The sequence below is a fragment of the Monodelphis domestica genome, chromosome 1 (assembly GCF_027887165.1).
Source record: "Monodelphis domestica isolate mMonDom1 chromosome 1, mMonDom1.pri, whole genome shotgun sequence".
Taxonomy (NCBI): Eukaryota; Metazoa; Chordata; class Mammalia; order Didelphimorphia; family Didelphidae; genus Monodelphis; species Monodelphis domestica.
The window spans coordinates 88,076,385-88,098,718 of NC_077227.1; the positions used below are offsets into that span (position 1 = coordinate 88,076,385).

Sequence of the window (22,334 nt, forward strand, 5' to 3'; positions counted from 1 at the left end):
GGGTCTCAAAAGTCTTAGTGAAGGTTAAAGCTTTAATAGCTTAAAGACTTTTGGGACATCCTCTGTGAGTGTGTGTACATACTTGTGTGTATATATACACATATGTGTGTATAAATAGATGTTCTTCTTTGGTCACGTCCAATTCTTCATGACCCCATTTGGAGATTTTTTGGCAAAAGATACTAGAGTGGTTGGCCATTTTCTTCTCCAGCTCATTTTATAGATGAGGAAACTGAGTTAAAAACATTTAAGTGATTTGCGCAGGGTCACACAGCTAGTAAATGTCTGAGACAAGACTTGAGCTCAGGTCTTCCTGACTCCAGACCCAGTGCTCTATCCATTGCACCACCTAGTTGCCTAGATAGGTAGGAAGGTAGACAGGTAGACATATATATATGTGTGTACATATATATATATAGTTAATTATGTGAGTATATGGATAGATATGTATATAGATCTATTTATATATGTGTGAGTATTTATACAAATTATATATAAATGTATGAATGAAAGAATATATATATAAAAGATCGCTTAATCCCTATCTCCCAACCATTCTTAGTAAGGGGGAATAAGATGTTAATTCTTTGCCATTCTACTTCCTTCTATTATATTGGAGTAGAGAAGCTAAACTCCTGGTCCTCTTTGAGCCCAGTTTTTGTTGGCATGCAGAAACATACCAATTATATATGGGAACTTGGTTTACCACTGATTAAATATAATCTCTCCTCCAGTTCTAGAACAAGATCCTCTGTCCTCATAATGTTGTGTAGCCTTAGACACTTACTTCAACACTTAAAGAGTTTTCATGACTTTTTATGTGTGAATATTGTCTCCTCTAGAATATATGGCTCCTCTCTGCCTTAATAAATGGTCTTCTTGAGCTCCTATGCCTGAAACAAAAAAATCCTCTCTAATCTCACCTGAACATCAGCCTCCTTGTGATAAATCTCTCTGAACCTAGGTAGAATTGCTTATTTGGGACAATAGAAAAGCATAATGGTTTTGGAGTTACCAGAACTTAAGTTCAAAACAGCTCTTCAACTTCTTAAATGGCTAACCTTAGACAGATTATTTAGCCATTCTTGGCTTCAGTTTTCTCTTCTGCAAAATAAGGAGTTTAAACTAAATAGCCTTTAAGATTCCTTCTGGTTTAGCTTTATGATCCACAGAGGAGTTTGGGAAGACCTTTCAGAAACTACACAATGTTGTCATATTCTATAAGACTCTAGGCCACTCCATGCCAAGAGGTAGAATCAGAGCAGGATTTTAATGAACATCTTTATGCATCAATGCCCTTCTGTGCATGATTTTTAGTTGTGTGCATGTCTTATCAATCCTATTCAATTATAATCTCTTTGAAAGCAGAGTACTAACTTCACCTTTCTGGGCCACTCTTTTTATCTTTAAATAAAGCCAATGAACTAAATGATTTCATTTTTTAAATATCTCCAACATTTTAATTGAAAAATTTTATTTAATTATTAATTTAGAATATTTTTCCATGGCTACATGATTCATGTTCTTTCCCTCCTCTCTCTGCCCCCCTGTAGCCGATGCACAATTTCACTGGGTTTTACATGTATCCTGCATCAAGACCTATCTCCCTATTATTTATAATTGCACTAGGGAGATCATCTAGATCCTATATCCCCAATCAAAACTAAATGATTTCTTAACTCTATTTCATTCCTAAATCTTAAGATCTCAAGGCCCTATCATCTTTACCTTTTAGCTCCTCCAGTGCCTAGCATCATTTCATGTGTATGATAAATGATTAAAAATGTTAAATTAATGAACTAATGAAGCATCTAATGGTTAGAAAGCTATATAAGTGATAAATACTAGAAATTCTGTTATCTCATTAGTGTGGTAACTATAGAAACCTTTAAGAAAATGAAACCTCATTTCAGTGTTATTCAATTTTGTTCTTTTAATTTAAATTTAGGGAGGAGTTCCCTGGTCTTATGACAGTATTCAGGGTGGAGAAAGAGGCTAAGAATTACCTCAATTATCCTCTTCTATCAAAAATCTTATAACAAATATATAGGTATACATATAGCATGTCCCAAAAGTTTTGGTGCAGTTTAAATCTATCCAAAATAAATAAATAGAACTGCATGGAAACTTTTGGGACACCCTGTAAAGAAACAATTAGCTAGATAGATACAAAACTGATAATAGATAGATAGCCTAAAAGCTGAGTCTTAGAACTCCCTTATATAAGGAAATGTATAATTGAAAAAGAAAGTAGACTACTTATGGAATACTATATGGATACCTAGGAATTATACTGGTATCCACAAAATATACAAAGACCTAAGAAAGGCTTCTAATACATTGGGTGATTCCTCTATGGAGAATCTATGAAAGTGGAATGTAAAAAGGAATCACTTAGAATGGGAAACCATGGATTAGTACCAATCTTTATTTCCTATCTGGGTGCATACCACTGGACCGTGCCAAGTCCCTTCCTTTCCCCATTTTTTTGTGTGCTGTATTCTCCCACTAATTTGTAAGCTCCTTGAGGGCAAAAAATGTTTCAAATGTTCATATTTGTATCTCCAATATTTTCTATGCCTGGCAGATAGCAGGTACTTAATAAATGTTTATTGACTGAACGCTCTTGTGGAAGATAAAAATACATTAATGATGAGGTTATAGAGCCATTTAGCAATTAAAGTATATATTGCTGAAGTTCAGAGAAAGTATATTGTAGCAAATTACAATCCCAAGAAATTCAAAGGCCAGTATCTTTGCCAAATGGAGTGATGAAGAGTTGGACGTGATTGAACAATAACAACATGCCTTGGACTAGGATAGCCTTGAGAATAGGAAAAAGAATAAATGCAAGAGGTACTGTTGGTAGTAGTAGTAGTAGTAGTAGTAGTAGTAGTAGTAGTAGTAGTAGTAGTAGTAGTAGTAGTAGTAGTAGAAGAAGAAGAAGAATCAATAAGGCTTTGTAACTGATTGGATATATGAGATAAGGGAGAATGAAGAGTCAAGAATGACTATGACATTAGGAATATACTGCTTGGTGATATGGATGTAAATATTAGCATCCTTAATATTTCACAATATTAATTTAAAAATTTCTCTGTCCCTGATTCTTTGAAGGGAATAAAAAAAATCATTCTTCTCTGAACATGATTAAGAAATGTTCATCGGCAGGCTTTAATTGTCCTCTAAATTTCTCTAGCACCAAACTGGTATTTCCATTATAGTTGCCCTTCTCTTCATAGGTGTTTAATGCTGATGTACACCTCATTTGAACTATATTTAGTTTAAACACTGAAACTCTTAGTACTGAAATACCAATTAGTTGCTGAGAGCATCTGCTCAGAAAAATAACTGCTGATAGGACCATGACTCATTGAGAGTCAATTTGTCTTTACCTTTATCAACTTTTCTCCCTCTAAGTAAAGACCCTTTGTGGAAAAGTTACTCAGGTTTGGAGCCAGAGAACTCAGTATCACATAAAGTTATTTGAATCCCAAGGGGACCTTGCCTAAGGCAGGCATTTTTCTTGAACAGATCTGAGAGAGAATTGGAGGGTGGATTACATTGAGAATGGTGCATTAAAATGTTTATAAACACATACAATTTAAACTAGACAAATTCTTATAGCCATCTCTCATTTCAAATTTGATGTGACTGGGTTTAATTTTCATAAAATGAGGTATGTGATTGGCATAACATCCCAGAACACTGGATTTGGAGTCAGAAATATCTAAATGAATTCTTCCCTAGACACTCATTGGCTCTCTCTCTCTCTCTCTCTCTCTCTCTCTCTCTCTCTCTCTCTCTCTCAGACTCAGTTTCCTCCTCTCTAAAATGAGATACTAATACTATCTACCTCTCAGGGTTGAGAGGATAAAATGGTTTAACATATGTAAATGCTTTACAAACCTTAAAACACTGTATCTATACTAGTTATTGTTTATTACTATTGTTACTAAATGGTAATTACAATAGACTCAATCTGCTATCATACTTACATTTTAATTATGATCTAGTCAGGAAAAATTGGTAACAAACTCATAATTTTAGTAACAATTTTAAGACAGAAGTACAGGGACCAGGCAAATGGGGTTTAAGTGACTTTCCTGGTGTCACACAGCTTGGAAGTGTCTGAGACTACATTTAAACCCAAGTCTTTTTGACTCTAGGACTGGTACTATTTCTACTGTACCATCTAACTGACCCTAAAAATCTATTCATTTTCAAAGGGGCTTTTCCTAAATTATCAAATTGATAATAATTACTTGGTTAACAAAGTTTGGCTACTAGGGTTTTAAGTGTGCCTTGAAAATGGTAATTTGCTAAAAGTTCCCTACCAATAGGAAAATATTAAAACACACACACACACACACACACACACACACACACACACACACACACACACACCACCACCACCACCACCACCACCACCAGGACGTGCTCTTCTGGGAACAGCATGGAAATGTCATGATATTGGGACCTGAAATGAAGACTGGAATCATATTCTGCTTTGATTTCTCTCTCTCTCTCTCTCTCTAAAGGAATTTGTCCTCCTTCAGGAGTTCAAACCATGGTGAAACATGGAATAGTAAGCATCAATTTATTAATGGAATTCTCAGGATTTCTTTTCCTTTTCTTCTTGCTTTGCTTTCATTTGATTGACAATACTTAACCACCTTTAAAAGACAATCCTAAATCTATAGATCTAGCTTCTGAAGGAATCTCAGAGGCCATCTAGTTCATCTCCTCCTTTTACAGTCGAAGAATATGAGTCTGAGGACAGTTGTCTAAGGTTCCACAATCAGTAGGAGTCAGGAACAAGAAGATCTGATCTCAAATCCTCTGAGCCTTTCCTCATTGATAAAGCAGTCTTGGACTAGATAGCTATGTGGCAAAGTAGATAGAGAGGAGGAACTGAGGCTAAAGTAGGCTAAAACATTTACTACTTGAGTAACCTTATACAAGTCACTTTTAATCTGTCTTTCTCAGTTTCTTCTTCTGCAAATGGGGGTAAAGGCAGCACTTATTGTCCCCAAAAGAGTTGTGAGTTTAAATAAAATGTTTAAGGAGAAATCTGCAAATATCAAAGTGCTGTAGCTATTATTATTGTTGCTGCTGCATGAAGTAACTTCTAGCTATAGATATGATCTTTATTTTTATGATTCCAGAACCAATGCTCTTTCAACAATGCCACCTTAATTCAATCCAAAAATCATTTATTTAATAATACCTACTATGTGCACATCAGTATGCCAAGTATTAGTGATTACAATCTCAATTCATCCCTTTGAAAGAATGGATACCTGCACAAACTAACAGGAAAAAAAATCCAATAATTCCATGACTATTGCTGGTGAAGAAATATTTTTTAAAAATACATTGAAACCTAGATATACATTTGCCCACATCTATACTTACTAGTGTTTATGTGTATAAAGGTATATCTTTGAAGTAAGCCTCAACTCCCTCATCTCTTGAATGGGGAAAATAACACTAAGGATTTCAGAAGTTATTTCTGAGGAAAGCATGTAAACATATATAAACATATCCAATAAGTTATGATTGTGATCATTATTATTATCTATAGCAAGGCAATAGCTTTCCCCAAATTCATTAAGAACCTATTTACATTTCTATTTTGAAAGATAATTATCTTTTAGCCTAAATAAGGCAATGAGATTTCCAGAAGGCTCTTATTGGTAAAAATATTGATCACACCACCCCCACCCCCCAATTAGGAAGCACCATCATGTGCAGTTATTGGATCATAGGTTTTGGAACTAGAATTTTAGAGGTCATCTGGTATGATGTTAAGTGAAGGAAAGGAGTTCACCAAAAATGAAATGACAAGTCCAAGTTTGGATGAGCTGATAGGATTTAGAGCAGGAATTCAAATCCAGATCTTCTGACTCCAAGTACAGAATTCTTTCTAACAGATCCTATTGTCTTTCTCACTTTGAAATTCAAATGCATCTCTCTTATTAGCAGACAGTGATAGTTAATAAACAGAAAATGCTACAATTTGAACATCTATTTTAGTTGATCCTAGCAGGAAACAACTCCACATTATGAATTTGAACACTGTTTCCTATTTCAAGAAGAAGCTCTAGGCTCCTTTAGTAGAAGAGGCATGCTAATTTACATTTATCACTAACCCACAGCCAAACTCTCAAGGATTGTCAGCACCACCTGTTCTCACAGGAAGTGACACCATCGGTCCCATCAGCTTTCCCTGTGTGGGCTACTCCTGTGAGAGCTCACAAACATTGCCTACGTCAGTATTCACACAGTTACGCAGCCAACACCCCCTTAACTTGGGTCTTAGATGACAAAAACCCAAGATGCTCTCTCTATGGATTCATTAAGGCACTGAAATAACAGCTTCTGTGAGGCACAAAATTTATCACTTTTCTATCCTCCCTTTTTTTTTTTCACAAGGAAACCTAAGGTGAGTCAGGAACACCCTAGTCAAGATTCTCCCTGAGATGTTACACTGGGTAGAAAAGTGAATCTAATTAGGTTAGCATGGATTCCTGAGTTGCTGCCCTCCCCCATATGTTATCTTAAGAAAGAGAAGAGTTTAGGTTACAACAGCAGGCTTAAAGATGCAGTGTAGACCAGGACAGCCATCTCTCCTTTGGGAATAGCAGAGAACAATAGGAAGCATAAAGTTAGGGAGCCAGATGACAAATGTTACCATCCTATATTTAGGATGGGTGTTATAATAGGAATGCAGAACTCTTCCAGTGCCTACACCAAGAGAAGCAAGTATAAGATGAAATCTCTTCCCAATGGGGGAAAAGCAAGCAGAAAGGCAGGAAGAGAGAGGTGACTCCCTCTGCCTTTGCATGGATCTCTACAGCTCTCTTTTGTATGAAGCCAGCAATCTCCTCTCAAACTTTCCCCTCCGTCCTTCTGCGTCCCTCTGCCCCAGCCCCACGTCCCCCCCTTACCTGGGGTGTATGTCCACGAGCAATACCAGGGTCTGCATGGTGATCACATCGATGCGCTTGCAGTGGAACCGGGCTACCTTGAGCACCTTAAGGTATGTGAAACACAGCACGACAAAGGAGAGGAGGAAGCTGAGGGCGTGGAAAACCCCGGTGAAAACCCCAAAAGGGACTCGCTCCTCGTGCCTCTTACTGTACAGAGTACAGGAGGCGTAGAGGTGATGGAAGCCTAGCCAGGACAGGGAGAGAGCAGCAATAGGGAAGGAGATGGAGTGCAGCCACGTGTAGCCCACTATGAGGGCTGCGTCCTTGTAGCGCATCTTGGAGTGGTAGCTCAGAGGGAAGACCACGGCGACCCAGCGGTCTATACTGAGGGCGGCCATGCTCAGCATGGAGTTAGTGGTCAGGAAGGTCTCTAGGAAGCCCACGATGTGGCAGAGCCTGTCTCCTCCCGGCTGCTGTTTATTAAGCATCCCGGCCAAGGTCAAGGGCATGTTGACCACGGTCATCAACAAGTTGCAGCAGGTCAAATTAAGGATGAAGAGCCCAGGCACTTGCTTGCGGATGTCGGGGCTGTAGAGGAAGCAGATCAGCACCACCACGTTGGACAGCAGCGAGACAGCGATCATTCCCACCAGCAGGCAAGCCAAGCTCACGTCCCAAGAGTTCATGGTGTGGCCCTTCAGAGGAGGGACCTGTGGGCAAAAGGCACACCTTCCGGAGGGCCGAGGGGCATATTGAGAGGAGAGCTCATCTCCTCACCCTCGGCAGCACCGCATCTGCCTGGTTTCCCTCTCCACTCTTAGGAGTTACTGACTTGGCCAGAACCATCTTCCCCTGTCCCTCTCCTCCCTGCCTCGGACAGAGCGACAATTTTGGTCACTGCTCTGGTCCTCTCTCCTCCTCCAGTACTGTTCGCCGAAGTTGCTCCGATGCCCCGGGTGGAGAGAGTCAGAAACAAGGCAGCCCGGGTTGTGGGCAAGACTGTAGAGTGCAGTCTTGGACCGGGCGACTCAGGAGAACGCAGGTATTCTGAGAAGAGGCTCTCCTTTATCAGCTGGCGCGCAGGTCTCCTCACTCTTCTTCCGTTCCCCCTCCTCCTTTCCCCTCCCCTTATCCCATTCTCTCTCTCTCTCTCTCTCTCTCTCTCTCTCTCTCTCTCTCTCTCTCTCTCTCTCTCTCTCTCTCTCTCTCTCTCTCTCTCTCTCTCTCTCTCTCTCTCTCTCTTCTCCCCCCTCGTTTTTTTTCTAGCTTCTTAAGATAACTGATCAGACACCCCCCCCCCCCAGACACACACACTAGCAGCTCAGTGCAGAATGACTGGCTGTGTTCTCCCTCCACCACTCCCCCCTCCCCGCCCCAAATCCCCAACCCCTACTTTGTACCAAAGAACTCAGTGAGGAGGGTGTCCTCAAAAGCAATAGAAAGGGCTGAATGAACCGATTTAGCAGTCTCCTGAACTCTCTAGGGTGGGCTGTCTCAGTTCCCACTCACCCCAGTCATCAGACTTTCCCCACAGCTGTTGCACACTTGCTGACAGTTACTGCCAAGACTCTTCCTTCTCTTGCTTAGCTGAGCTGGGGAAGAACAAACCTCAGGTCCTTTAATGGATGATTTGCTTAGAGAAGGCAGGATTCTAGAGGCTTCTCATCTTCACTGGCAAAAAAAAAAAATCTGGCTATTCATCATCTAGGAAGCAGTACTCAGGCTACCCACTACTCAAATGAACTCAAATAATCCTTCCTGCTTTTTGGAAACCTAGGTCAAAAGGAGGAGTGTGTGTATATATATATATATATATATATATATATATATATATATATATATATATATATATATATATATATATATATATATATAGTGTGTGTGTGTGTTGGGGGTGGGGCTACACATTTCTACAAGTGTACAATGCTTTTGATCTGAAATCTTAACTACTGTCTTGACTCTGGGCAAAAAATAGGATTTTAAAACAAATCTCCCTGGGAGGGTTATTGTAAAATGTATCACCTCAACCCCAGCAGCAGTAGCACACCTTCTATCAGCTAGGGTTAATGAACAAGTTGATCTGACTATTTTCTTTTCAGCATCAACACACAGATTTCTCATTCATATGGTTATGGAGCTCATTTCTGCCTATTGTGTGAAGGCTCTGTGGATTATATAATGTGCCCTGTGCTCTTCAACTGACATCTCCCCATGAGGAAGAAAGGAAATGAATGTGCAGTATCACAAAAAAGAGCTGAAGATCAACATAGGTGCTCCTAGTTATAGATTATAATAGAAACAAAATGGCATCCATGGTTCTAGTGTCCTAACCATAGATAAGTAACAATGGGGAGGACTACTTACTTTGGTTTGTTCGTAAAAAGGACAGAAAGCTTAATTTAATCACTTGAAGCATCTGCTTGTCCATATATGAAAAGCCCCCTTAATAGAATGAACTTCTTGCTTTATGTCTGGAAAAATGAAGCTTCTATACAAGATATGGCCCTTGTTGGGTTCATGTGCCCTAATGACCCCTGTTGATTTCAAACCTAAGTTTTTTTTGTTTTCTTTGTGTAGGAGAATAACTTACTGGCCTCAACTAGAATCTGAAGTACCATCATAGAAATAAATAGAGCTGGAAGGAACCTTCAACATTATCTAGTCTAAAGCCCTCATTTTATAAACAAGGAAACTGCAGCTTCAAGGTCTAGTGAGTACATTACAGATAACTGCTAAAATAGGTAGGATTCAAACCCAATTTTTCTGACTGCAAACCCTACTCTCTCTCTTCTACACCATGGTCTGGGCTTTGCCCTCAAATAACCTGAACTCTTAAGAGCAAACACCCTGGGACTTTTTATGAATGTTGAATTTTTAATTTTTAAAATTTGGCTGATTGCATTAGCACTGAAATCCATATCCTTGGTAGCAACAGGGTGGCTACAGGAGCTCTATAGCCATTTCCATTTAGGCTTTTTTTTTCCTTTTAAACATTATTTTATTTGGTCATTTTCAAACATTATTCATTGGGAAAAAGAAAGATCATTTTCTTTTCCACCCTCCCCACCCCTCCCATAGCTGATATGTGTTTCCACTGGGCATCACATATGTCCTTGATCGGAACCCATTTCCATGTTGTTGGTATTTGCATTAGGATGTTCATTTAGAGTCTCTACTTAATCATATCCCCTTAACCCTGTAGTCAAGCAGTTGCATTTCCTACCTGTTTTTACTCCCACCTTTTGTCCTCTGCTTGTGGATAGTGTTTTTTCTCCAAGATACCTGCAGATCATTCAGGGGCACTGCACTGACACTAATGGAGAAGTCCATTATGTTTGATTGAACCACAGTATATCAGTCTCTGTGTACAATGTTTTTCCTGGTTCTGCTCCTTTCACTCTGCATCACTTCCTGGAGTTTGTTCCAGTCTCCATGGAATTCCTCCACTTTATTATTCCTTTTAGCACAATAGTATTCCATCACCAACATATACCACAATTTGTTCAGCCATTCCCCAACTGAAGGGCGTCCCCTCATTTTCCAATTTTTTGCCAACACAAAGAGCGCAGCTATGAATATTCTTGAACAAGCCTTTTTCCTTATTATCTCTTTGGGGTACAAACCCAGCAGTGCTATGGCTGGATCAAAGGGCAGACAGTCTTTTATCACCCTTTGGGCATAGTTCCAAATTGCCCTCCAGAATGGTTGGATCAATTCACAACTGCACCAGCAATGAATTAATGTCCCTACTTTGCCACATCCCCTCCAACATTCATTACTTTCCTTTGCTGTCATGTTAGCCAATCTTCTAGGTGTGAGGTGATACCTCAGAGTTGTTTTGATTTGTATCTCTCTGATTATAAGAGATTTGGAGCACTTTTTCATGTTCTTATTAATAGTTTTGATTTCTTTGGCTGAAAACTGTCTATTCATGTCCTTTGCCCATTTATGAATTGGAGAATGGCTTGATTTTTTGTACAATTGATTTAGCTCTTTATAGATTTGAGTAATTAGACCTTTGTCAAAGGTTTTTGTTATGAAGATCGTTTCCCAATTTGTTGCTTCCCTTCTAATTTTGGTTACATTGGTTTTGTTTGTACAAAACCTTTTTAATTTGATGTAATCAAAATTGTTTAATTTATATTTTGTGACTCTTTCTATGTCTTGCTTGTTTTTAAAGTCTTTCCCTTCCCACAGATCTGACATGTATACTGTTCTGTGTTCACCTAGTTTACTTATAGTTTCCTTCTTTATGTTCAAGTCATTCACTCATTCTGAGTTTATCTTGGTGTAGGGTGTGAGGTGTTGATCCAAACCTAATCTCTCCCACACTATCTTCCATTTTTCCCAGAAGTTTTTGTCAAATAGTGAATTTTTGTCCTGAAAGCTGGGGTCTTTGGGGTTGTCATAGACTATCTTTATAGGGTCAGTTACCCCACGTCTATTCCACTGGTCCTCCTTTCTGTCTCTTAGCCAGTGCCAAATTGTTTTGATGACCACTACTTTATAGTATAGTTCGAGATCTGTGACTGAAAGGCCACCTTCCATTGTATTTTTTTTTCCATTATTTCCCTGGATATCCTTGATGCTTTGTCCTTCCAAATGAACTTTGTTATGGTTTTTTTTCTAATTCAGTAAAAACAATTTTTGGAAGTTCAATGGGTATGGCACTAAATAGATAAGTTTGGGTAGCATGTTCATTTTTATTATATTGATTCATCTTACCCATGAGCAGTTAGTGTTTTTCCAATTGCTCAAGTCTAGTTTTACTTGTGTGAAGAGTGTTTTGTATTTGTGTTCATATAGTTCCTGTGTTTCTCTCAGGAGATAGATTCCTAAGGATTTTATTTTATCTAAGGTTGAATGGGATTTCTGTTTCTAATTCTTGCTGCTGAGCTGTGTTGGAAATATATAGAAATGCTAATGAGTAATGTGGGTTTATTTTGCATCCTGCAACTTTGCTAAAGTGGTTGATTATTTCGACTAACTTTTTGGTTGATTCTCTAGGATTTTTTAAGTAGACCATTATATCATCTGCAAAGAGTGATAGCTTGGTCTCCTCATTGCCTATTATAATGCCTTCAATTTCTTTTTCTTCTCTAATTGCTACTGCTAGTGTTTCTAGAACACTAAGTAATAGAGGTGACAATGGGCATCCTTGTTTCACTTCTGATCTTATTGGGAATGCATCTAGTTTATCCTCATTGCAGATGATGTTGGCTGATGGTTTTAGATATATACTGTTTATTATTTTTAGGAAAGACCCTTCTATTCCTATGCTTTCTAGTATGTTTAATAGGAATGGGTGTTGTATTTTATCAAAGGCTTTTTCTGTGTCTATTGAGATAATCATGTGATTTTTTTTTTTGGTTTGCTTGTTGATATGGTCAATTATGTGGATGGTTTTCCTAATATTGAACCAGCCCTGCATTCCAGGTATAAATCCTACTTGATCATAGTGAATGGCCCTCCTGATCACTTGCTGAAGTTTTTTTTGCTAATATCCTGTTTAAGATTTTTGCATCTATGTTAATTAGGGAGATTGGTCTATAGTTTTCTTTCTCCTTTTTTGACCTGCCTGGCTTCGGAATTAGTACCATGTTTGTGTCATAAAAGGAATTTGGTAGAACTCCCTCTTTGCTTATTATGTCAAATAGTTTGTATAGTATTGGGATTAGCTGTTCTTTGAATGTTTGATAGAATTAATTTGTGAATCCATCTGGCCCTGGGGATTTTTTCTTAGGGAGTTCTTTGATGGCCTGTTGGATTTCTTTTTCTGATATGGGATTATTTATGAATTCTATTTCTTCTTCTGTTAGTCTAGGCAATTTGTATTTTTGTAAGTATTCATCCATATTGCCTAGATTGGCATATTTATTGCCATATAATTGGGCAAAGAAGTTTTTAATGATTGCCTTAATTTCCTCTTCATTGGAAGTAAGGTCCCCCTTTTAATCTATGATACTGCTAATATGCTTTTCTTCTCTCCTTTTATAAATTAGATTGACCAGTACTTTGTCTATTTTGTTTGTTTTTTCAAAGTACCAGCTTCTTGTCTCATTTATTAGTTTAATAGTTCTATCACTTTCAATTTCATTAATTTCTCCCTTAATTTTTAGGATTTCTAATTTGGTTTTCTTCTGGGGATTTTAATTTGTTCGCTTTCAAGTTTTTTGATTTGCATTTCCAATTCACTGATCTCTGCCCTCCATGATTTGTTAATATGTGCACTCAGGGATATAAATTTTCCTCAGAGTACTGCTTTGGCTGCATCCCATAAGGTTTGAAAGGATATCTCACCATTGTCATTTTCTTCAATGAAATTATTAATTTTTCTATGATTTGTTCTCTAACTAACCGATTTTGGAGCATCATATTATTTAATTTCCAACGGATTTTTTATTTTGCTCTCAATGTACCCTTACTGATCATTATTTTTATTGCCTTATGATCTAAAAAGGTTACTTTAATTAATTCTGCTTTTCTGAATTTGTATGCCATTTTTTTATGACCCAGTGTATGGTCAATCTTTGTAAATGTGCCATGTGCTGCTGAAAAGAAGGTGTATTTCTTTTTGTCCCTATTTATTTTTCTCCATATATCTATTAACTCTAATTTTTCTAAGATTTCATTCACCTCTTTTTTGTTTATTTTTTTATTTGATTTATCTAAATTTGATAGTGGTTGGTTCAGATCTCCCACTGGTAAAGTTTTATTATCTATTTCCTCCTACAAATCTAGTATTTTCTCCATTAGAAATTTGTGTGCTATACCATTTGGTGCATACATGTTGATTAGTGAAATTTCCTCGTTGTCTATACTCCCTTTTATCAGGATGTATTTACCTTGCCTATCCCTTTTAATCAGGTCTATTTTTGCTTTGGCTTTGTCAGATATCATGATTGCTACTCCTGCCGTTTTACTGTCAGTTGAGGCACAGAAGGTCTTACTTCAACCTTTAATTCTGACCCTGTGAGTGGTAGATACTCACAAGGTCATTTGTGATACTCCTCATGTGTGTTTCTTGAAGACAACATACGGTAGGGTTTTGGATTCTAATCCATTCTGCTTACATTTTATGGGTGAGTTCATCCCATTCACATTCAATGTTATGATTGTCATTTGTGAATTCCCCAGCATTTTTATATCCTCCCCTAATTCTGACCTTTCTTCTTTTACTATAACCGTTTAAACCAGTGATTTACTTTAAATCAGTCTCCCTCATCCCCTGCCTTGCTATGCTTCTGTTCCTGGCCCCTCCCTTTTTGTTCCTTTCCCCTCCTCCCTTTCCCTCCCTCCTTTTTCGTACTTCCTACCCCCCCAGGCCCCCTTAGTTTCCCCTCTTCCTTCCTTGCCCTGTTGGATAAGATAGAATTCAAGATCCCAATGGATCTAGATGCTCTTCCCTCTCAGAGTTGATTTCACTGAGAGTAAGGTTTAAGTAATACCAATTAGCACTCGTTTCTTCTCCTTCTTATAATAGAATTCTTCCCCTCCCCTTCCAGTGTGTATCTTTGTGTGACAAAGATTATTCTATTTAATTTATTGCTATTTCTTCAAGTATATCTTAGTACCCTCATTGATTCCCCCCCTTTATCTTTCTTTTTGTTCCCCCCCCCTCAAAATCATGTTAATGCCCCGATCTATCCCTATGAGTAATTCTTCTGGTTACTCTATTATTGCATACAATTTTTGAACATTACACATAACATTTCCCCTATATGTTAGTATATATAATTTGATCTAATTGTAGCCCTTATAGAAGAGAGTTTGAATAAAAGAAAAAAAAACACTTTTCTCCTTTTCCCTTTCTTTCATATTTACCTTTTCATGTTTCTCTTGCTCTACGTGTTTCGATGTCAAACTTTCCACTACTTTTTGGTCTTTTCTTTTCAAGTACTTGGAAATATTCTACTTTGTTGAATGCCCATACTTTCCCCTGGAAGTATATAGTCAGTTTTGATGGGAAGCTAATTCTTAGTTGAAGACCCAGTTCTCTTGCCTTCTGAATATCATGTTCCAGGCTTTGTGGTCTCTTATCGTGTTTGCTGCAAGGTCTTGTGTAATTCTTATTATTGCTCCTCTGTATCTGAAGTACCTCTTTTTAGCTTCTTGTAAGATTTTTTCCTTGGCTTGGAAGCTCTTGAATTTGGGGATTACATTCCTGGGGGTTGTCTTTTGGGGATTAATATAGAGGGTGTTCTATGAACCCTTTCTATTTCTATTTTCCCCCCTTGTTTGAGAATATCAGGGCAATTCTCTTCGATGATTTCTTGTATTATGGCATCGATATTTTTGTTAATATCTGGTTTTTCAGGTAGACCAATGATTCTCAGATTGTCTCTCCTTCCTCTGTTTTCCTGGTCTGTCACCTTGTCAGTGAGATATTTTATGTTTTCTTCTAATTCATTAATTTTTTTTTCCTTTGCTTTATTAATTCTTGCTATTTTGCAAGATCATTGGTTTTCAGTTCCTCAATTCTGGTCCTGAAGACCTGGTTTCGGCTTTATTCTTTTGGCATTCAGCTGTAATTTTTTGGTTCTCTAATATAATTTGTTGGTTTTCTTTTTGAACCATTTCCCACTTCTCTTTCCAGAGGACTCCCATCTTTCTGATGATAAGCTCCATTTGAGACTCTTCCAGGTCTTGTGGACAATTTTCATTTTTTTTTTCAGTTTTGCCTTTGTTTGACTTTCATCCAGTATTTCCTCTGTAGCCTGGGTTTTTCCTCCATAAATAGTTTTGAGGATGATAGTTTTCCATTTTGATTTCTTGCTGGGCTTTTGAGGCTCTTGTGCAGAGTTAGCCATTTTTTCTGGATGTTTTCAGTTCCCTCTTTAGTCAGAAATCAGAGTCTGCTGAGCAGATTTTTTGCATGTATGGAGTTAATGAGCAGCTCTCGGTTTTCCTCAGTCCTTTGTGGCTTTTCTCGGTACCTTCCTCCAGGGGGCGCTTAGTATCTGCACTCTCTTGCCCGCCTGGTTTTCTGGTTTAGTTACTTTGGGAGGTGGGTCCCCAGCAGATCTGGTTAATTCCCAAGGACCCAAAAAACACTCCCTGTTCATTTCAGAGGGGCTCCTGTCTCACTCCCTGGCTCTGGTGGGCGTGCTGGTTCTGGGCACCTGAAGTCTGCTCTCTCTCACGTCTTGAGTTTTTCTGCCTAGCTGCCTTGGGGGTGGGGGAACCTCCTGCTATCCTAGTCATCTCACAAGGGCGCAGAAGTGCCCTCTCCTTGCTTCAGAGATGCCCCTTCCTCATTCGTCTCAGTTTACACTGGCTCGGGCTCTGGCCCTATAGGTGGGGGTCGGGCAGGCTGGATTAGCTCGCGTGGGTGGAAGCCCTTTCCCCCTCTTATAGGCTGGTAAAGCCTCGATCCCACCTACTTTCACTGCTAGTCCCAGCTCTACAGCTCCTCCGCTTCTCTGATATAGATTCTTAAGGTCTTTTGGGGTGATCCTTATCGGTGTATATCGGGGAGAGTAAGCCACATTTAGCTGGCCGCCACGCTTACCCAGAAGTCCCCCCCTGGGATTTTTATAGTAACCCAAACAGTCAGTAATTAGAATCATAATGTTCCTGCTTCTATTATGACCCACCTAATAATCTTCCTATAAAAGGAATTGAATGTTTTCCATGTGGTTTTGTCCATATATGTATATGGAGTTGTCATGGTCAGAAGGTTAAGTTTCATCCCTTCCAAGTATCTCCTGAGACACAATAATGTGCATCATTTCTTCCTTTTCTCCTTTCCTGGAGCACTTTTAACTGTAGCAGACGCAGCACATGCAGCTCTCTATTGTTAGTTTTCCTTTATAACAACAATAATAAAGATAATGATGGCTTAGATTTTAATACTTTAAAGTTTGATTAGTACTTTATCCCATTCAAGCCTCACACCATTTTGAGGTAGAGACTCTAGGTATTATTTCCATTTTAAATTAAAAAAAACTGGCTGAAATATTCATATTTGTTACACTCTTACCACCCATATCTCATCTATTATCAAGTCCTGTCATTTCTCCCTCCACATCTCTTACATCCATCCCCTCTCTCCATACATAGTCACCACTTCAGATCATCTCCCTTGCACTGATTACTGTAATAGCTGCCAAATAGATATTCTTAAAGCACAGTTCTGACCACATCACTCCCCTGTTCAAGAAGTTTCAATAGCTCCCCATCATCTCTGGGATAAATTGCAAGCTCCGAAGTTTGACAATTGAGCCTTTGACATTCGTACTCCAACCTATCTTTTTATGCTAAATATTTCTTCTCAAGAATCCAAGTTCCAGTCAAGTTGAAGAATTAGTACTTCCATACATGGCACTCCTTCTGTTCCTGTATCTTTGGATATTTTTCTACCATGCCTGGATTCCTCTTATTTCCTGCCTTTTGGAATTCATTGTTCTCTTCCTTCAAGATCTGGCTCAAATATTACCTTCTAGGAAAAGTCTTTTCCTTATTCCCCAGTTGTTAGTGGTCCCTAACTGAAATCACTTTCTAGTTACTTACATATGTTTTGTACTTATCTGTGTATGTGTTGTGCCCCTGAATGAATCAAATGCAGACTCCTTCAGGCCTGAGATTATTTTATTTTTATACCCAATATCTAACATATAGCATATATTCAATAAGTGCTTATTGAAATGAATTGAACGGACTTGTTTTTGTTGACACAGCTAGAGAGTGCAGTCTCCAAATCCAGAAGAACTCTATCCACTAAGTCATTTGGGAAGGGCTGTGGCCAAAGAACATTTATCATTCTGCAGTCAACCTGGGGAGAAGGTTTTCAGAACTGAATTACCTAGGTTGTTTTGGGGATGATATCTTAGGGGCTGTATGCAAAGTATTTGCCAAGTTGGCAGGACCAACCAAAACTTACGTCTCACTAGCACACAACACTAGGTCACTTCCATAACACTAAAATGAGGTATCATAGTAGAGGTAGGACCTTTGACAAAGGATCTTTGAGGAATGTCAAGGCTGCAGAGAAGATGGAGAATGATTCCAGGATGAGACCTGATGAAGCACACAGAATCTTCCTCTTCATACCTCTGTCTTTGGGCAGGACTTCCTTTAACCTCCTGTAAATATTTCCAAAGGGATATGATTTCTCCTTTTCAAAGCCTACTTTGCGATCTGGTATCAGCTTTGAATAACTCACACACAACAGGATCAGCTACCTTGCAGGTGTAAGTCGAGTATATATACAATGGGTATCAACTTGCAACTGACATAACCCCACCTTTATCCTTTCAGGTCCACCCCAGCTATTCCACTCTTTGGAATAACACCGGATGTGCTATCTCTACTGATGAAGTGAACTAAATGCCTTGCTTCATTCAACATAGCTATTAGGTGGACCTAGGCTCAGTGGCTAGAAAAGGCAGCTGTTACTTTTTTCCCCTTAAGATCTACAGATCATTCCAGGGATTCTTGGGTTCTCAATTACTTTTACATATTTCTAGGAACTATGAACTTGGGGAGCTAACTAACTGAATTCTGTAAGTGCTCAATAAATTCGTGCTGATTGAATTCCTCTCTTTGCCCCCTACTTAGAGGGTCACTGCTTATAATCAAAAGAACTTAGTTCAACAGAACCACAGATATAGAGTTAGAAGGAAAATTAGAGAACATCTAGTGCAACAACCTCATTTTACAATAGAAGAAACTAAGACTATGGACCATTAACGATAACTAGAATTTATAAGGTGCTTTATAATTTGCAAAACATTTTACATATTTATATCATTCCATTCTCACAATAATAGGAAGAAGTAGATGCTATTGTAATCTCCATTTAACAGATGAAAAGAGTGAGGATAGTAACATTTAAAAGACTTGCCCAGGTCCATACAGCTAGTAAATAGCAGAGGGAGAATTTGAACTTAGGTCATTTTGATTCTCAGTAGCACTCTTGACTGAAGATGAAAATGGAAAATTATTTCAGTATCTTAACCAAGAAAAAACTCTAGGGAACAGTGTGGTGCACAGGGTCACAAAGAGTCAGACAAAACTAAGTGATTGGACAACATTCTAACTCCAATTCTAGCAGATTTCTACTCTGAACTCCACTAACAACATTCTTACCTTTTTATCCCTTACAATGTTTTGAATAGAGAACTCTGAAGGAAAGAAATTCCTATTCTGAAATGGAAAAATCAAAGCAAGGAGTGATTCAGGTCTTTGTCTGAGGTCCCATTATCATAATTTCTCTTGCTGTACCCAGCAGAGCACAGACAGGTGGTAGTGTGAGTGTGTGTATATGTGTGTGAGTGAGTTAGTTCTTTAATGCTTTCACATCTAGAAGACTTTTCATAAATTATCATTTTCATAGCATCACTGGAACCATGGATCCAAAACATGTTGGTCAAATAATTGGGTTTTTATTGTTTTTAACCAAAGCTATTTTATTTTCCGAATTACATGTAATAAAATTTTCAATATATATATATATATATATATATATATATATATTCTAAAATTATAAGATCCAAATCATTTCCCTCCCTCCCTTCCATCTCCCCATTCAGAGATGGTAAACAATTTAATCTTGGCAATACATAAATATCATGCAAAACCTACTTATTGGTCACTGTTGTAAGAGAGCACTCATAAAAAACCAAAACTCCAAAATAAAATTGTAAATAAACTGATAATGTTTTTTGATGTGATTTGATCTGCATTTGACTCCAACTGTTCTTTCTGGAGAGGTGGATAGTATCCCCCATCATAAGTCCTTTAGAACTGTCCTAGATCATTGAATTGCTGAGATTAGCTAAGTCTTTCACTGTTGATCATTATACAATATTGTTGTTACTGAGTACAGTATTCTCCTAGTTCTATTTTTCTCTGCATCAGTTCATGTTGATCTTTCCAGCTTTTTCTGAAATCATCTTGCTTATCATTTTTTGCAGCACAATATTATTCCATCACCAATGTATATCACAATTTGTTCAGCCATTCACCAATTGATGGACATCCCCTTAATTTCCAATTCTTGTCCACCTCCAAAAAGAGCTGTTATAAACATTTTTATACAAGTAGGTCTTTTCCCATGTCTTATGATCTCTTTGGTATATATACCCAGGAGTATTATGAAAGGTCCAAAGGGCACATATATATATATATATCCAAATTGTCCTCCAGAATGGTTGAATCAGTTCACAACTCCACCAACAATACAATAGTGTCCCAATTTTGCCACATCTCCAACATTAATCACTTTCTTTTACTATAATACTGGCCAATCAGATAGGTGTGAGGTGGTACATCAAAGTTGTTTTAATTTGCATTTCTCTAGTTAGGAGTGATTTAGAACATTTTTTCATATTATTAATCATAACTTTGATTTCTTCATCTGAAAATTGCTTGTTCATAATCATTGCCCATTTATGAATTGAGGAGTAACGTGTATTCTGATAAATTTAACTTAGTTCTGTACAGATTTGAAAAATTAGGCCTTTATCAGACAAATGTCATAAAAAAATATTCCCAGTTTCTTGTTTCTTGTCTAATCTCAATTATATTAGTTTTATTTGTATGAAAACTTTCTAAAATTAATATAATCAAAATTATTTATTAATCTTATACTGCTATCTCTTGTTTGCTAATAAATTCTTCCTTTCTCCATAAATCTGCCAGGTAAACTATTCTAATTTGCTTATGGTACCACTCTTTATATCTAAATCATATACTCATTTTGATCTTATCTTGATATAGGCTGTGAGACTGGTCTATAAATAGTTTCTGCCATACTGATTTTCCAGTTTTCCCAGCAATTTTTATCAAAAAGTAAGTTTTTATGGCAAAAGTTGGGGTGTTTAGGTTTATCAAACACTAGCTTGCTGTGGTATTTACCCATGTCTATCATACATCTAATCTATTTCATTGATTCACCATTCTTTTTTTAGGCAGTGCAAGGCTGTTTTGATGATTATTGCTTTACAGTACAGTTTGAGAGCTGCAACTACTAGGCCACCTTCTTGACATTTTTTTTCATTAATTCCCTGGATATTCTTGACCTTTTGTTCTTCCAGATGAATTTTATTTTTTTTTTAGTTCTATAAAACAACGTTTTGGTAGTCTGGCTAGTATGGCACTAAATAAGTAAATTAATTCAAGTAAAATTGTCATTCTTATTATCTCAGCCTACACATAAGCAATTAATGTTTTTCCAATTATTTATATCTGATTTTATTTGTGTGAAGTGTTTTACAATTGTGTTCATATATAATTCCTATGTTTGTCTTGGCAAGTAGATTACCAAGTATATTATATTGTATAGAGCCATTTTAAATGCAATTTCTCTATTTCTTGCTGCTGAACAGTGTTGGTAATATATAGTAATGCTAATGATTCATGTCAATTTATTTTGCATCCTCCAGCTTTTCTAAAGATATTTATTATTTCAACTAGTTGTTTAGTTGATTCTCTAAGATTCTCTAAGTATGCCATCATATCATCTATACCTTTTCCTCCCTTCTAATCTTTCTCTCTCCCATCTTATTCCTCTCCTACTTCTCTATAAGGTAAGCTAGGATTCTATATTTGAATAAGTATGGATTTTATTCCTCTCTGAGCCATTTACGAGAGTAAAGTTTAAACATTACCCATCACCACCTTCAGCCTCCCCTCCAGTGTCATAGGATTTCATACCTCTTTATGTGACATAATTTAACTCATTCTGCCTCTTCCTTCCCTTCTCTCTCAATGAAATCCTCTTTTTCATCCATTGATTTTACTTGTATATCATATTGTCCTAATCATCTTATTCTCTGTCTATATATATTCCTTCAAGTGCTCTAATACTGACAAAAATAAATTCAAGAATTACAAATGTCATCTTTCCACATAGAAATATAAATAGTATGACGTTATTGTACCCTTTATGTTTTCTTTCTCATTAATCTTTTTGACTTCTCTTGTGTCTTGTGTTTGGACATCAAATTTTCTGTTTAGTAGACCTTTTCATCAGGAATCCTTAGACATCTTCTGTTTTATTTAATGATTTTTTTCTCTGAAAGAAATATACTCAATTTTGTTACATAGGTGATTCTGGATTATAAACCTAGATCTTTTGCTTTCCAGAATATCATATTTCAAGTCTTCCAATCCTTTACTGTGGAGGGAGGCTTCTTTCTTAGTCCTGTATAATCCTAACTCTGGCTCCACAGTATTTGTATAGTTTTTTCTAGATACTTGTAGTATTTTCTCCTTGGGTTTGGGGTTCTTGAATTTACCTATCGTAAGAGAGAGAAAAAATTGCAAAAGAGAGAAATAAGATCCAGTGGAGCAAGAAGCAACCCACACAGGGGAGGGGCAGAAAGGAAGAATCCCAGGATTCCAGGAAAAGAACAAAGGTTGGAAAAACTCAAAACTTCCACTTCAACTGAACTC

At 37.5% G+C, this 22,334-nt stretch overlaps 1 protein-coding gene across 1 annotated transcript in view; it reads right to left on the reverse strand.

The window, feature by feature from the left end:
• Positions 1–8,185, reverse strand: part of GPR26 (G protein-coupled receptor 26) — a 49,023-nt gene extending 40,838 nt beyond the window's left edge. The window contains exon 1 of the mRNA XM_001367521.3: positions 6,954–8,185. Within this exon, the coding sequence (XP_001367558.1) occupies positions 6,954–7,621 (668 nt within the window). The 5' untranslated portion in view covers positions 7,622–8,185. The remainder of the gene's footprint in view (positions 1–6,953) is intronic.
• Positions 8,186–22,334: the final 14,149 nt, after the last annotated feature.